Source organism: Typopeltis vanoorti, chromosome 6, assembly GCF_054136105.1.
Source record: "Typopeltis vanoorti isolate ZY-2024b chromosome 6, IOZ_Tvanoo_1.0, whole genome shotgun sequence".
NCBI lineage: Eukaryota > Metazoa > Arthropoda > Arachnida > Uropygi > Thelyphonidae > Typopeltis > Typopeltis vanoorti.
Genome location: NC_143554.1, coordinates 15801145 through 15819548, shown reverse-complemented (window position 1 = coordinate 15819548; position 18404 = coordinate 15801145). Strand labels below are relative to the sequence as shown.

The 18404-nt window shown below is 33.8% G+C and overlaps 1 protein-coding gene across 1 annotated transcript in view; it reads right to left on the bottom strand.

The window, feature by feature from the left end:
- The window catches only part of Vps13D (vacuolar protein sorting 13D), a 1260195-nt gene that overhangs the window by 211783 nt on the left and 1030008 nt on the right, over positions 1–18404 (bottom strand). Inside the window, exon 67 of the mRNA XM_090393926.1 lies at positions 13534–13712. Within this exon, the coding sequence (XP_090250052.1) occupies positions 13534–13712 (179 nt within the window). The remainder of the gene's footprint in view (positions 1–13533; positions 13713–18404) is intronic.

The window sequence follows — 18404 nt, the reverse complement described above, 5'->3', positions numbered from 1 at the left end:
ACATGAGAGACATTGCTTACAAGAGACAGTGAGCCAGTGCCTTATCAAGCCATATCCTTTTCTCGATTGATCCTAATGATGAAAACCCAAGTCATACAGTCCGCTGGGACAAATCTACCAACATCTTTCATTGCCATGATGAATTAGAGAGAAAAATCGTAGAATCTAGGGAAATCATACTCAACCCTGAACATCTAAATAATAACTTGAGCTACAACCTCCCAGATAGTCATTCAGCTGTAATCATGTAATGACGTTCACGATATGCTGCAAGCACACACTCTCCCAACAATGCAAGAAACGAAAGAACGGCTTTAAATACAACTACAACATTTTCATGTTAATTATGTATAGAGACTCTGTATGTTGTTCATAGTTTTTTTAACCTTCAGTGTTTAGTGTTTTTTCTTTTCTTTTATAATGTCACCTGATGAAGGCTGTTACAAGCCGAAACTAGTCGTGTTTTACTATTAAACCCCCTTTTTTTACCTAACTCTCGGTTTAAGCCATTCAACTCTATTTCACAATGTGTATTTCAACCGAGTCAATGAATCGTCATACATACACACACACACACACACATATATATATATATATATATATATTAAAGATACCAAGCTATTTTAAATATAAACCTGGTTTTTTACTCCATTTCCCAAGTATGAGTAAAAAACCAGGTTTATATTTGAAATAGCTTGACTTTAACATATATTATACCCAAGGTAAAAAACTTTCTACATATATATATATGTATATATATGTTAAAGATACCAAGCTATTTTCAACCTGGTTTTACTCGATTTCCAAAGTAAGCAAAGAGACAAGTAAGTCAAGTTTGTGCCTGGAAGTATTGCAAGTCTAGATGATCCCACACGTAGTGCAAGACCAAGGCAGCTCATGGTAAAAGGTGAATAAGCTCTGATCACTATTCTTAATATTTACCCTTAATGCAAAGCACATCTCCTGAAGGAGATGTATGATGCTATGTATTAAAGGCAAGGGGGCCACTACCCAGACCGGTTTCGACCTTTATTGAGGTCTCATCAGTGGGAGCCAGGCTAAAAATACCAAGATTTTAGTAATACAGAACTCATAAGTATTTTACCAGAACAAGTTACCATAAAGTGTTTTAACCTTATTAAATAAATATCTAAGGAGGAGAGATAGATGTAGAAAGTATTTTACCTTGGGTATAATAAATGTTAAATGCACGTAAACACAAGAAAGATATTTAATTACCCAAATATTTCGGTCTGGAAATAGCAGACCATCTTCAGTGGTATTACAAGAACAGTTTTAAAAAATACAAGCTAGAATACTAACAATAGATCGTTAAAAATAGAACACGGCGCATGATGTTATATCATTAAGTATTAAGTATAAAACGGAACATTTTGAAGTAGAGACATGATTGAAAAAAAAAAAAAAATTAATGAGTAATCTTGATTAGACTTTCCCATATTTTTGATATAGATATACAGTCATTACGATTCAGGTTGGGATGATGGAGTAAGGCCTCCACGCTTTCCTTGAACAAACGTTCGAACCTATAACGGGATCTATTTAAGAGGTGAGTCCTGGACCAGAAGATGCTGTAGTCAGTTTCGATCCTGTGTTGAACCAATCCAGACTTTTCAGGTTTGTTGTGAAGAATGGAGGATTGATGTTCTTGGATTCTTTTTTCAAGAGAACGTCCAGTCTGTCCAAAATAGGAAAGATCACAGTTGCAAGAGGAATTTGTTAAACTCCAGGAAGAGATAAAGTTGAGCGTTTGTCTTTAGGAGCAGTAAAATGAGAAGACAATTTGTTAATAGGTGAATACGTAATTGTTAAATAATATTTCTTTAAAATTCTTGCGATAGGTTCTGAAATACCGGAGATATAAGGAATAGGCACTCGACGTATTGAAACTTTGTTGTTTTGTGGAGAATTATAAGAATTGAGAAGATGTTGAGTACTTTTTTTAGAAAAGCCACTGAGTTTCATGTGTTGTTGGATAGTAGAAAGTTCTTTCTGTAGATAATCAAAAGTAGAACAATTAGTTTTGGCTCTTCTGATGAGGCATTGTATAATTGTAGCTTGTATTTTTAAAACTGTTCTTGTAATACCACTGAAGATGGTCTGCTATTTCCAGACCAAAATATTTGGTTAATTAAATATCTTTCTTGTGTTTATGTGCATTTATCATTCAGTCTTATGTCACAAGTATCCTTAAAACAGCAAATAAATGTTAAAGATACCAAGCTATTTTCAACCTGGTTTTACTCCATTTCCCAAATAAGCAAACAGACAAGTAAGTCAAGTTTGCGCCTGCAAGTATTGCAAGTCTAGGTGATCCCACGTTACCATAAGGTGTTTTAACCTTATTAAATAAAAATCTCAGGAGGAGAGATAGATGTAGAAAGTATTTTACCTTGGGTATAATAAATGTTAAAGATACCAAGCTATTTTCAACCTGGTTTTACTCCATTTCCCAAGTAAGCAAACAGACAAGTAAGTCAAGTTTGCGCCTGCAAGTATTGCAAGTCTAGGTGATCCCATGTTACCATAAGGTGTTTTAACCTTATTAAATAAAAATCTCAGGAGGAGAGATAGATGTAGGAAGTATTTTACCTTGGGTATAATAAATGTTAAAGATACCAAACTATTTTCAACCTGGTTTTACTCCATTTCCCAAGTAAGCAAACAGACAAGTAAGTCAAGTTTGCGCCTGCAAGTATTGTAAGTCTAGGTGATCCCACACGTAGTGCAAGACCAAGGCAACTCATGGTAAAAGGTGAATAAGCTCTGATCACTATTCTTAATATTTACACTTAATGCAAAGCACATCTCCTGGAGGAGATGTATGATGCTATGTATTAAAGGCAAGGGGCCACTATCACAATTAAGCCATCTTCTCCTGTGTCCTCTTAAGATCCTAATGATTCCACCCTGATCAGAATGAAACATTCTTATAAAGTTATCACTGAATACACAATGTCTTCAGCAGCAGTTACCATATATCATCTTACCATGATCTTTCTTCCTTATACTTGCCACATATCTACAAAACTCTTTAATATTTTTCTTCAACTGTTTTGCCAATTTCTTCTCATACTGTACTTTTGTTTTCCTTACTAAGAGAGTCAGTCTCCTGGCTTGTTCTTTATACTCTTCACGTATCTGATTATTACCATTATTCATCTTGTACTTCCTCCAAAGTACCTTCTTTTTCCAGATATCATGCTTAAGCTACACATGCATTCACCATTTTGACCTTCAGAATACATTCATGTCGTGACGTTCTCTTTTTCCAATGTTCGAATCCGCCATCTTGTTACAAGTCACTTTCATAAAAAAAAAAAAAAAAAAAACTAATTGAGAATTGGTCACTAATCCAAGGTAGAGAAATTTCTATTATACTGCGCCACTCTATCCTTAGATTAGTCTATATAAAATAGTAGGATCAATTCACAGACAGTTAGTTAGCAGTCTCCTCATTCATTCTGGCCGAAGTATTTGTTTTCCACTTGGGATTCCCGCAAGATTTGAATTTTTGTGAACGGTGCAATAAAAAGGAATTCAGGCAAACATGATAAGTAGATTAACAAATGAAATATTTAATATAAGCTATATAACACATACATAAATTCTACCTCTAATTTTAAACAATAGAATAAAGTTAAATATTAGGTCAAGTCAATCACATTAGTTCAATCTTCCAAACATTACATACACCTTCTCAGTTTCTGAGTCACAAAATTCCTACACTTAATTAAATACAATAGAACTTCCCATCTGAATGGTTTCCACACAGTTCTCAGCTATGCTATACGCTTAAAGAACACCACAGGCACTAATTGCTGTAAATATCTCTCAACAATTCTTATTTTCAAGTTCTCATTCGCAAAGAATTTCCACAGTTAAAGTTAGGTTAAACATAGCGTAACTAACATTCAATTCTTCATACATTGAAAATGATCAATATGTCAGTGCTTACCAGAAACAGTTCCTAGTACATCAATTACGTTGCGAATAACTTTCAAAATATATTTGTTGCACTTAAGAACACATTTATAAGACTTTCTCCGCAGTTATAACTAAAACACTATTAATCACGCTTCACGACTAATATCAACTGTAAGGTACTTTGATTATCCTTGTTACCACTCATTAAATAATTAAACACTGTGCAGTTCTGCTTAGGGCGATTTAGAATTAAGTCGCAATTCGAGATTAACTGGGTTTAATCAGAATTCTTCACTGAACGTCCAGTTTCTTCATATTATCTGATTGCGGCATTAAATTCCTTTAATTATCACTGCTGATTTTACTTTCAGCTAACTATAAAATTCACTTCGTCTTTTTTCGCTTATAATTATTATCCCCTTTAACTTCTGCCCTTGAGAACTTTTTATTTACTTCCACCTCTCTAGTTTATACCCTTGCTTCTTTCACTTCAAAATTTCCGTTCCAACTCTCTCTTGTTACCTCTATATAATTTTTTTATTATCCTTGTCCTAGCTCACACTCTGTTCCACTCGCGCTCGCTTCTTCATGTGTCTCCATGACAACAAATAAAATATAATAAAATTGAGCTATTGCATAACTCTAAACTTCTATAACAGAAATAAATAGAGAATATTTACATTTCAATTAATACACAGTTAAAATTATCAAGTACAAATTCTATAATATTAACATAGTAATAAATAAAATAACTTAATAATATTTAATACAGTATTTTCATTATTAATACATATATCTTTGATTAATTAATTTAATATTAGACAAAATTAAGGTAGTTATATGAATATTTAATTGTAAAATAAGTGATTTACATTAAATAATATTTACAAGTTTTGCCTATGTGATGGAAGATCATGCTGGATTCTGAAACAAATAATAATTACTTCAATCTCTATATAATCAGAATCCAACATTCACATGTTGATGTTGTTATGTTTTTCTTTGTCAGTTTGCATGCAGCATTTATTTCCTTACCACTCAACTCCTCGTTCCATGTTATAGCTCCAAGCTGTCTCCTAAGCTTGTCATAATCACCAGCCTTATAATTCCATGTATATCCTTTCCTCTCAAAAGTCTGCATATGCCTAGCCACAACTCAGGTAATCACTTCATGATCACTTTCACCATCTGGAGGAAAGTGCGAATCACCTTTCACAAAAACCCCATTCCTCTGATGAAATGATCAGATCTAGAACACTCGATTCTCGCATGCCCTCCTTCACGTGGTGTCTGAGTTAGTTATCTCTCAAGAACTCATTTTCCTTATTCCCAAATGCTATCTCTTCATTCCAATCTATACTGCCATAATTAAAATCACCCATAATAATTACTCTTCCTTTGTTCACTACTCCAAGTTGTTTATACATTTCTTTATCATCATCACCTTCTACATTCCCAGGCCTATAACAACATCCAAGTAAATAAGTCTTCCTCTCAACCTCCATGTTACACCACACTGACTCATAACTATTGTCATTGTTTCCCTCTTTCATGTCTACCTTATGTGAACATAATTCCCCTGCTATCATCAGCAGCACTCCCCATCCGTTCTTGTCCTTTCTATCTTCATGAAAATAACTGTATTCTTCCATTTCTATTCCTGTTAGAATATCATCTTCATTTAACCATGTTTAACTTATTCCACTGCCTTATTGCAATATAGGGGAATAATAACCTCTCTATCCCTGCTTGTTAGTGTGTTCTTCAACAACCATGTCATTGGATGTGCTGTTTTTGTAGTCTTTGTCCCTGGCCTCATCAGTTTCCTGCAATTCATGTATATAGTACATAGCTTCTGATCTCTTCCCAAACTTTACACCTGGCCACATTAAACTTGCAGCCATTCACCTTTGCCTATACTGCTAGTCTGTTTAAGTTTTCCTGCAGGATCTTTGCATCACCTTCATTTATCATTGCTTATCCAAGTTTAGTATCATGAACAAACAACTAAATATTTTCTGTCAAATCATTTCTTATATCATTCATATACAAATTAAACAACAGAAGACCAAATATGGAGCTGGGTGGTACACCACTAGTCACTTACCTTCTCTTGGACTCAACTCCTCCATAAACCACTCTTTGATACTGTTCGTGTGTGTGTGTGCATGCGTGTGCGTATATATATGGTGGGGTGGTCCGAATATACTGAATAAGGACTCGTGGACCAACAGGGCCATAATGGGCAATCATCTTGATTGTAAGGGAAGCGGCACTCCCATGGATCCCTAGCTGGATCTATCCTCTCCTTCTTCTACTTTGAGGAAGATCCACTTACTTTAATCTTTCCTATAAGGCCTTATCAGCCAACTCTTCTTATTTTATGACCCTTATGCTATTATAGTACTCGAGGGCAATGTGGTCTTTTCATTTCTGGCCTTACAACTATACCCTCTCTATAAATCTTACTATAATCTACTCTTTCCTGTTCAATATATGTATAATTTCCTATTCCTCCTATGGGTTTAAATTCGGAAGAAGGCTAGTTCAGAAGCCTTAAGGTAGCAGCCCTACCACTGAACTATTCCATCGTCAGGCTAGTCCCCTGACATGGAGAACATAATCCTACTTGTAAGCTGACAGAAAAAGATAATCGGATTGAATCTATGGGAAACGACCCTGGAATGGAAAAGGGAAAACAAAAATGGAAATGACAAAATATAATACACATAGCAAACTGGAACGTATGAGGAATAGCATATAAAGAAAGAGAATTAGACCAGTTATTAAATGAAAGAAATTTTAAAATAGGCAGTAATCACTGAAACAAAAAAGAAATTAAAAGGAACTATGAGAACTGAAAATTTTAATGTGATATACAGTGGGGTCGACAGAGACCAAAGAGCACAAGCAGAAGTCATGATTTGGATTCATAACTCCCTTTCAAAACAGTTAAAGCATTATAAATTATGGAATGAAAGAATAATAGAAGCTATTTAACAATAATTGGTTTATATGCCCCAGAAGAAGGAAGAGAACAGGATAATATTGATTTTTATAATCAGCTACAAAACATATATAATAAAATAAATAAAAATTATTACATAATTTTAGCAGGAGACTTCAATGCAAGAATTGGAAACACGAAAATTAATAATAATATAGGAATACATGGAGAACACACTCTAAACAGAAATGGTAAAAAATTGACTGACTGTAGTTTATAATAACCTAAAAATAATGAATTCCTTCTATAAACATAAATATTAGATTACTTCATATTAAATGAAAAGACATCAAAATTTTCACTAGATGTTAGAGTTCACAGAGGATATGAAATAAGCAGTGACCACTTCCTTGTTAAAAGAAAATTAAGATTACCACCTAAATGGATACAAGTAACAAGAACAGAAAGAAAAATTGAAACATTTGTTTATAAAACTAGACTATTGAATAACACAAATGTACAATGGCTATATGAACAAAGAATTATCCAATATCTAAATAAAATAAAACAAAATGTAGAAAGAGAAATAGAATGGCTTAATATAAAAACAATACTAAATGCAGCAGCAAATGAAAGCTTAGAAAAGACCAAAAAATTCAATAAAAGAAAAAAACTAAAGATCTGGTATGATACAATCAAAGAAATAATCAAAAAGAAAAAAGAAGCCTATCACAAATGGTTAAGCAGTAAAAGATTAGAAGATGAAATAGAATATAAAAGAATAAGAGCCAGCTAAAAGAGAAGTCAGAAAAAGACAGAGAATCATGGAATAAATTTGTTTCTAATTTAGAACATGATTTATATAAAATAAGACCCAATGTATATAAGATTTTGAAACACTTAAATGCAGATTTAAAAACACTTAAACACTGAATTGAAATTAGAAGAATTTCTAAATTACTACACAGAACTGTGGACAGACAAATATTTTAAAAAAGACAACTGGCAAAAAATTAACGAAAATGAAAAGGAAATAACTGAAGAAGAATTAGAAATCAGCCTGAAAGAAACAAGAAACGGAAAATCACCTGGAGAAGATAAGCTAGGTTCAAAACTATATAAATATGCAGGAACAAGATTCAAAGAAAGACTCTTATTATTTTTAAATAAAATTTACTCAACTGGTATACCACCAATAGAATGGAAAAAAACAATTGTGATTCTTATCTTTAAGAAAGGTAATAGAGATGACCCTAAAAACTATAGAGGTATCAGTATACTAAATCCCTGTTACAAAATATATAGCATAATCTTAAATAACAAACTAATGAAATATTCCGAAAACTTTATTCTAGAAGTACAGAAAATGGATTTAGAAAAGGATAATCATGTATAGACCCAAAATAAATAATAACAGAGAAAATGAATGCCTAAAATTAATAATAGAGAAAAGAAGAGAATATAATTTAGAAACACATATTGCGTTTACTGACTTTGAAAAAGCATTTGACAAAGTTAAAAGAAACATATTATTTAACATATTAAAAGAAAGACAAATACCAAATAATATCCTAAAAGCTATCTCAAGTATATATGAAAATAATTAAATACAAATAAGATTAAATCACGAGCTATCATATACGAGAGAGATAAACCAACGGGTCCGACAGGGATGTCCCCTCTCAGCAACTCTTTTTTAATATCTACTTAAATGAAATAATAATAAAATGGAATAAAAATTTACATCAAGGAATTAAACTTTCTCCTACAGTTAACTTAAACACTCTTCCTCTTTGCTGCCAATGACCAAAGAATAATTACAAATTCTGAAGATAACTTACAGAAAGCTATTTTAAATCTAAATGAGATATCCAAAGATTATGGTATGATAATATCAACGGAAAAATCAAAAACTATGGCCTTTAAAGGACAAGATCCAGCAAGAACTAAAATAGTATTAGATAACAAGATCTTAGAACAGGTGAAATCATTTAACTACCTAGGATGTATGATCACTTATGAAAATGAAAAAGATATAAACATAAAAATTGCAAAATATTTAAAAATAACAGGAGTAATTAACTCTATATTTAAACCAAACCTAGTTCAAAAACAAACCAGGCTAAAAGTATACAATACATTAGCCCTACAGGTCTTAATGTATGGAAGCGAAATCTGGACAATAAAACAAAAAGACAAACAAAGATTAACAACAGCAGAAATGCAGTTCATGAGAAAAACTGCAAAGTATACCCTATTTGATCACAAAAGAAACGAAGATATTATGAAAGAATTAAACCAAGAACCAGTAATAGAAAAGATTAAAAAATATAAACATAAATGGATGGAACACGTTCAAAGAATGAAAACAGAAAGATTACCAAAACAAGCCTTAAAGTACAAGCCATTAGGAAAAAGAAAACCAGGACGGCCTCTTAAACGATGACTTCTAAGGCCGGAACAGGCCATGCTAGGCCTAAATCCTTGATACGCATGATGATGATGATGATACTGTCCATCAGCCACCTTCTCATCCAAATCACCAGATTTATATCCATCCTCATTTGCAACAGAGTTCTATGTGGAATCTTGTCAAATGCTTTTGTGAAGTCTACAATATCACTGAGTAGCTATTTCACTTATCCAACTCCATTGTTACTTGATTATAAAAAGTAAGCAAATTATTAAGCCAAGACCTTTACAAAACCATATTGTCTCATATAGAGTATCATATTCCTATCCATCCAGTAATGAATTCTGTCTTTCGCTAATTTTTACAATACCTTAACCTTACAATAACCTTTACAATACCTTAACTTCTGAGATGCTAATTGGCCTATAATTTGCTACTTCTCTCTTGGAGCCTCCTTTATGCAATGGGACTATTTTGTCCTCTTTCCACTCCAATGACACCTTCCATTACTGAGGCTTATAAACAGCTTCGTCAGAAGAGTTAATGATTCCCTTACACATTCTCATAATACACAGATTGATATGCCATCTAATCTCATGACTGTGTTTGTATTGAGGGTCTGCAATATTTGAAGCACCTCAATTTCTTCAACCTCTATTCTCCAATCAGTCAATGTCACATATGACATTGCAATGTCACCACCCAGATGGTACACCCCTGCAAAATTGCTCACTCCATAATTCAATTATTTGGGTTGGTTTTGTTACCTCCTCACCATCAGCACTTTTTAAAGTCATTCCTCCTTTCACTTGCTACATAGAAAAAGAATTCTGCAGGGTTTCTTTTGGCCTCGTCAGCCAATTTTCTCTCATAATTAGCTTTGGTGTTGCTTACCATCCAGTCACCCTTCTTGCCCATACCTTATACTGCTCATAGGCATGTTAATCACATTTTTCTTTATAATCCCTCCACAACCCTTTCTTTGTGTGTAACTACTGCTTATGAAACTATTCATCGATTTAACTCCTGCCTAATTTATCCTTTTGACTCCAGGCATATGAAGGATGACCCAAAAATAACTGGAATTATTTAAAAAAATATATTTAAGTTTATAATACTATATTTTAGTCTGCTTCAAAGTACTCTTCATGGTGAGCTTAATGCACTTGTCCCAACATTTTTTCCACTTCTAGAAACAGTTCTGGAACTGTTCAACCAGAATACAGATTATGACTTGCAGTGACTTTTCTTTCACTTCGTCCACATTAACGAATCACTTTCATTGTTTTCTTCATCTGTCGGAATAAAAAAGTCACATGGAGAGAGAGAGATTGGGTGAGTAGGGAGAGTGTGGAACAATCGACACGTGGGTTTTCATCAAGAACTGTTGGGCAAAAGGCTGTGTGGGCTGGGGCACTGTCATGAACCAATCTCTGCTACTCCACATTTCTGGCCGTTTTTGTTGCACACTATCAAGCCGGGTTCTAGAAATGTTGAGATAAAGATGTGGTTCACTGTCTGTTCAGGAGGAACAAATTCTTTATGTACAACTTAATTCACATTAACAAAACAAATCAACATTGTCTTGATGTTTGATCGAATTTGATGTGACTTCTAGGGTCTCGGTGAATTTTCATGTTTCCATTGAGCTGCAGATATTTTGTTTCTGGATCATAACTGTCGCACCAAGAATCATCTCCAGTCACAATTTTTGAAAGAAAGTTCTTGTCATTAAGAACTTGTTCCCTCAAATTGCAGCAACCATTAACGTTTTTTTTTTAAACCGTCTGTGAGCAACGAAAGCACAAATTTAGTGGATGCAAGTTGCAATTACAAATTTTCTGTTAAAATTCAATGACACAAATTCATCTCTTCAGAAACTTACTCACTGGTCTTTCGATGATTTTCATTGATTGCCTGGCAAACCTTTTTGATGTTTTCATCATTTCGGCTTTTGAAGATCGGCCAGATTGTGGTTAGTCTTCAAATGATTCAAATGATCAAATGATGTAAAACATTGCAAGCCTGTGTTTTACAATTCACACTAATCAACACCTTTTACCTAAAGTGTCATCCTTAAAGGCTTGCTGAAGCATAATACTAATTTCAGCTGCAGTTTTACCCAAAAGAATACAAAATTGAATGCATACTCTCTGTTCCTTGTGGTTAGCCATCACAAAATTGTTATCCTGTATAAACTTGCTTGTAAGCACTAACAAAAAAGCAGCCAGAACAGCAAACCAGTTCACAGAAGATAATGCCACTTGCCAGACTGGCAGGGAAAACTGCATACTCACGATGCCTAGCAGCATCATCCATAACTAGAAAATGTGTGCACGCCAAGTTCAGATTCCAGTTATTTTTGGGTACCCTCTCCTACATTCAGATACCGCTTTCTTCAAGCACTTCCTTGACCACTTTCCCATGCACCAACAATGTCTCTCACCTCCAAATAGTATCCAACCCCCATAGCCTTATTTATAGCTACTTTTACTCAACACCTTATATGCACCTCTGATTTACTCATTTTCAGTCTCTGAAACATATCCCCCCCCCCCACCTCTCACTCTTCTGGTTATACAATGAATTCACACTAATATGATATACAATAGATATGTGCTCATTAAATAACTGCACATCAACCGGCGATGATGCCTCATTCACAACCACATCCTCTGAAGTTAACAACAAATCACATACTTTAAAATAATGATGCTTCCACTGGATGCAGCTAAGGTATGTAGGCAGGTACTCTTACATACCTATTCCTATATTCCTCAGAAACTTTAGAAATTCACTCTCTTTGATTCTGCATGCAATCCTTGCAATCTATATCTGGTAATTAAAAGTGTTCATCAGATAATTCTCTTTTTACTTGCCCAACTGGTGCAGTACATTGTCCTCACTAATTTAATAGACATGCTTAGGTGTTGAATGTAATTTCAAACCAGCATCTTCAGAGCACATTACATGTTGCAGCTAACACATGACAATGAGCAAGTGAAACAATTCAAATTGTAATAGACAAAAGCTCTAAAGTCCCAATTTGGCACCCTCTAATGTTGTAAAAAAGAAGTATTACAGCTATGTAGGAGATGATCTTAAGATAACAGTCTCTCACATTTTTGCCAAATTAATACAACCATACTTTTTCAGGTTAGGAGAGTGCTTCATAGACATGGCTGACTAAAAATAATCTTACTAACCTGTAAAAACTTCTATAAATCACATTTGTTTTTTTTGCCATCTATGCAAAATATTTTGTCGCCAATCTGCAGTGAGATGGAAAGTCTATCACTCTGGATTGAGGATTGTAAGCAAAAAAAGAATATCTCTTAGTACAAGGAATATTAAGGCAAAAGCTCTCAATATTTTTACCTGATAGATTCTTCAGGTTTCCTGAAGAATTGCAAAGGATAATTCAGGAGGGTGATTATAACGATCATCAAATATTCAACATTGACAAAACTGATCTCTAATCCAGGATACAAAATATCTAAAGATCATCTTACACTTCTATTAGGAGGTAATGAAGAAGGCGACTTTAAAACTCAAGCCTATGCTAGTTTATCGTGCACAAAATCCAAGATCTAACATTATTGAAGAAATAAGCACAATTGGAAAAGAACTTGGATTTAATGAACTGGATAATGAAAATGTGAGAAACTTGCTCAATTCCCATTCAGAATTAAAAGAGGATGACCTCCTTTAACTAGAAGGAACAGAGTGCATATGAAGAAGAAGATAAGGAGTGAGAACAAGAGAATGTTATGACTAAGAAGCTAACTACAAAAGAACTTGAACTAGCTTTCAATTACATTGAGCATGCTAAGGAAATTTTGTTCGATGCCGATCCTCATATGGACGAAGCTTCGAAGTCCGCCTTAATCTTGATAAAGAGATCACCAGCTATCAATCAAATGTTTAGACATTAAATAAAAATTTAAACAATTGATTTTTATTAACTTTGATGATTTTATCCTCTAATATAGTTTATATTGTATTTTTTTTTCTTTCAAATTCATGCTAACTGATGGATGAATTATAATTATTCCTATTGGTTATTGTATTTACTTAACGCAATTTCGTTTAGTGTGCATTAATTGATGGATTAATTAATCACTTTTAGTGAGGTTTTCCTATATATACAAAGGTTATCAGAAGCCAATTTTTAATATACAGTAAAAGCCAAACAAATTTAAGATGTAAAATTTTAATAATTCACCTTCTGTCGTATATCTGTTATGCATAACACTCTAGTTGGACCATCTGGAATTACTTTTACAGCTAAAACACCAGACCCTCCACGCAACTTCTGGCGACTTACGGCTTGTTCAAGTGGTATGCCATTATCCATTGTAACATAGCATATTGGCTGACTGGGACCGAGCACTACATCATTCCCTGAAAAAAGAATAATAATAAGACAAATAAATAAAATGAATCATAATAATAATTAGCATTAATAAAATAATAATATATATTTAATTGTATGGAAGAATAACACACACATTTAATAGTATGGAAGTGAAATATGCAATGCGTCACTCTCATGTCCAACTAAACTGAGAAACTCTTCAAATGGAAAAGCATGGTCAATTCTCATTATGCCTGGAGGAAACCTTATATGCACATTTTCAACAGTAGATGAGTAAATGGGTCTCATACAGAGATAGCAGAATTTTTTTTCTCCCAGAAATTTGGGTTTTTAATCCTGCATAACAAGCAAACAGGACAGAAAATGTGATAATTAACAGACAAAAATACTGCATAGCAGAAAATAGTGTAGTGAAGATGGCAAATCATGTGGTGTGTACAGTGGATCATGGTGTTATGTGGAATGGCATCCTGCGATGAGTCTTGGGATTTCATGGTGGTGTCATCTAATATGGTCCTTATGGAGAGCATTTCTATACAATATGCAGTATGATGCAATTGTGTGATGAATTTCAGATAATTGCATGAAAAGAAGTCAGAAGGATGATGTGATATGTGACCACATTGGAAAAAAATTAGATTTCAATCTTATTGTCATGTGAGGAATCATTATAATAGCATTTGCAACTGTAGACAAGGTTACATGATTGTACATAAATATAGTAGGGGCTTCTCATCCATATTTAACTATTAAGAAACCTAGCAGAATATGGAAATAAGGGAATATTCTCACACGATACAGGAATATTCTGTCAGTTTTGACTTCGAGAAATTATATCAGATCTTTAAAGTAATGGAAGTCTAACTCGTTTGAAATAAAATCCATTACAGAAGATCCTCATTCCTTGAGATGTATGAAACTCATACAAGAAACAGTAATTACCCTTTCCAAATTTCTGAAATCTGTTTCTTGTAGAGATTTAGGTTTAATTCATTTATGACTTTCATTTGTTACTATTTTTTTATTTGTTGTTTGCAAGCCTGGCCAAGGAATAGTGGACTTATACAAAATGATGTGTAACCGACAGGTCTTATCAATGTGAAACTGATGAGACCTGAAATGAATCTAACATCAATTTGCATACCACTCCTCTGTTAATAAAAATAATGTACAAGTCTATTTGGTTCGGTGTAAACCGAAAAAGACAGTGTTTACTGGCCAGATATACAGCCAAGGTAAAGTGTCATGTAAGTGAAGAGAGCTATTTCCATACCTAAAGAGAATTATTTTCCATGTAAATTTCCACGTAAAGTATTATCCCTTTCTTCCAAAAGTTTATGATGAATGTTGTTTTGGTTATGAAGAATGTGTTCTGTTTCTAAGGGAATGTTCAAGTAAATCTGAGGATTTTAAGGATATTTAAATTTCAGATTTGAAAGGAACTGGACTGAAAGCTTTCAGTTCAAAACATTTGGTGTATAAATTAACAAGATAGGAGAGCTCATATCTTATACTGCAGGCAATACTTATTTTAAATAATTTAACATAGTTTGACTACTTATGGTGGGAAAATAAAGCTAAGATTCTCCCATCTTCAGTATTTGATGGGACTTTGGAGGAAAGGACAGACACAGCTGGAGTGGGAATATGAGAAAAGGAATAGTTTCGTTTCTTGAGGAGTTCTTGATTTTGTTGATAGAACTACAACTGTACTTAATGTAACAAATGGTTTATCCTACCATATCATTTAGGATTAATGTAATTTGTATGGAAGGGAAACATGCAGTCTCTCAATACTGCCAAAATATCTCAGAAGATTGTTTGAGTAGAGGTTAAACACGGGCAGGAATTGAACTTTTTTGCTATTTTCAAGTAACGATTTGACTCCCCCCCCGGTATCTTATATTAACACCAGGGGCGGTCTGAGAGTATCTGATGCCCCTAGGCAAAAAAATTTAAGTGCTCCTATATATTCTCTCTCTATATATATTGTGTCATACACAAACATAAGCCCCGAAGTCTTAGCAACCCTAGGCGATTGCCTAGGTTCGCCTAATGATAAAACCAGCCCTGATTAACAGTATGGGTTAAGGCACCCCTTATATGACTATTTCCAACTAGATGACTGTGACACTTTTCTTCTGCTTGCAAAATGACTACATCCTCTTCTGATTTGAATTTCTGAATAGTCCATGCACATTTTTAGGTCAAGTTCTGATTAGCTACTTCTCTAGGATATGATCTATCTTTGAGTCATTCAAAATTCATGACTTGTCTGTCTCCATTGTTGCTGAAATCAAATTTAGCATGTTGCCTGTAATTCTCTAAAGAATTTTTTCCATATACTTGAATTTAATAACTCAAGGCAGTTCCATCTTTAGGTTGGTAACATCACTATTTATTTCCACTAGGGAATTCCTAGCCAAAGGATTTCTTCTAATGCATACGAAGTCTTATACTGCAGGTAACTTCTGTAACAGCATACGTTGAGGAAGTTTAGTCATTTAGTACAAAAGAAGTACAGGTTTTTAGTTTATTTTATCTGTTATGCTGTTGGTGGAAGTTCACCCCACAACAGCATATGAACTGTTTTTGTTGGATTTGATTAAATGATTATGTTTTCAGAAAATCTGTTTTATTTAAAATAAATAAGCACCTGGTAAAATTTATTTTAAAGTGATGTCTTGAACTAAAGAACAAGTATTTCTAGGATTCTGAAACAAACAAAATTCTCTGTAACATACAAGTTTTATAATCAACATCATGTTTTCTAAAGGTGGTAAGCAATTATATTAATTATATAGATCTTGATCTCAATGCTATCACATCTTCATTGTGAGATGCTAGTCAATATTATCTCCTTTAAATGACTTACAATAATAAAAAGGCACATTGCTTCTTCAATACTGGAAGATGTTGTATTCAATAACTGGGTGGATTTGCGATTTGTATAAGGTTAACAGTTGTTCAGAGGTGAAATAATGTTTTGAGTAAAAGAGAAATCCTAGTTTTTTAGAAGCTGAGAAGACAATGGTTGTGATATTACTGTTTTGTTATTATTCTGTTCTAAATTCAGTAACGGATGGAGACGAATATGATGCTCTATAAAGAGTAACACAGGTTTGTAAAGGGAAGTTAATTTAGTGACAGTTGATTTGGATAAGAGTTTTTTTTTTTTTTTTTTAATATTGATCCCATACATGAGAGGTTGGCTAATCAGCCTACAGTACGTTAATAGCATTATGGGTAGTGGGGGCTGGGAAAGGAAAAACTTGTTTATATTTGATTAAAAAACTGTATATTGTATTCTTTGGGATACATGTAATGGGGAAGACTGTTCCACAATACACAGCAGGAATGAAGGAGGAGGAAAACAAACTTGTTCTGTGGGTTTCGAGTTACTGTGAAGAGATGTTGGGTGACAACCACAGTGTTCCAATGGACTTAGTATCGAGTGGGAGAATTATTGATGCTATTTCAGATGAACATTTGCCATGGAAATATTTACAGAATACACATATTGCAGAAACCAAATGTCTATGCAAAAGTGGGAGAGTGAGTTGGTAAGCGATGGGTCATTAATCTAATTTCCCTACTCTGTATTGAGTCAATTTTTTGAGGGAGCTCAATGGGGAGTCCCCCCCCCACTTTAAATGTGAGAGCAGTATTCAACAGTTGCTTTTATCACTCTAAATTCTGATGATAAGTCCTTCAACCTGTTTAATTAATTATGTTTAATCTCAAGCACAACTTGCAGTCCAAATACCCAAGCAGTGAAGTGAACTTCTTTGTCAACATTCACAAATCAACTTGGCTTACCTTCTCCATTTCCTCTGATCAAGCTGCAAGAAATGTAAACATATTTATCATGACTCAATGCAGTGTCCATATGCCAATAATGATACCAGATAATCCCAAAATGATGATCCCCTGACATTTACTTTCCCAGTTCTTTCTCTTTTGAAATGTACTGTAGAAGGCAGCTCACCTCTTGGTCTCCAACCATAATCTTATTCGAGTTAACTTTATGATGGAATGCCCTTCATCTAGACGGTTTCAATCTCATTTTATAATGGAGATAGATAGATGGGATAACTTTTCCTAACTTTACATCTATGCTCTAATTATTGTTTCCTTCTCCTAATCTAAACACCTGCTTTGACACATTCAGTTAATGCACTTTCTGGCAGCAAGTATTAACAACAACAGAAATCCACAAATCAAAATCCAACTTTCAAAACCAAATGCAGAAAACATTGCTTCCCACTACAAGCCTTCTATTCCTCACAAGAGCTACAAAACACAACTACTTCTTCATGCTTCCACATTAATTCACATCCAGACAGTGATACTATAACATGATACAAAGATGAGGAAGTTCTCCAAGAAACAAATTTCACATCCAACCCCTGTGATGACTATGGCAAATCACCTTCCATATAACAAGGACAGCTCAATGTATGATTTCTCTAGCTTATTAGAAAGAGAGATTAGAAGAACCCTGAAGTGCCAGGTTACCAACAAGCCTCATAGTCCTGATGGTATTTCCCCATAACTGTGATGAAAATGAGTACTCCAGAATTAGCTCACATTCTACATTGTCCATATAATCTTTCTTACTCTTCTGAAACAGATCTTGCAAAATGAAAATAAGTCCATCTTTGGCAAATTGCAAAAAAGTATCATAAAAGTGGCCATCAAACTACTATTTCATTTTC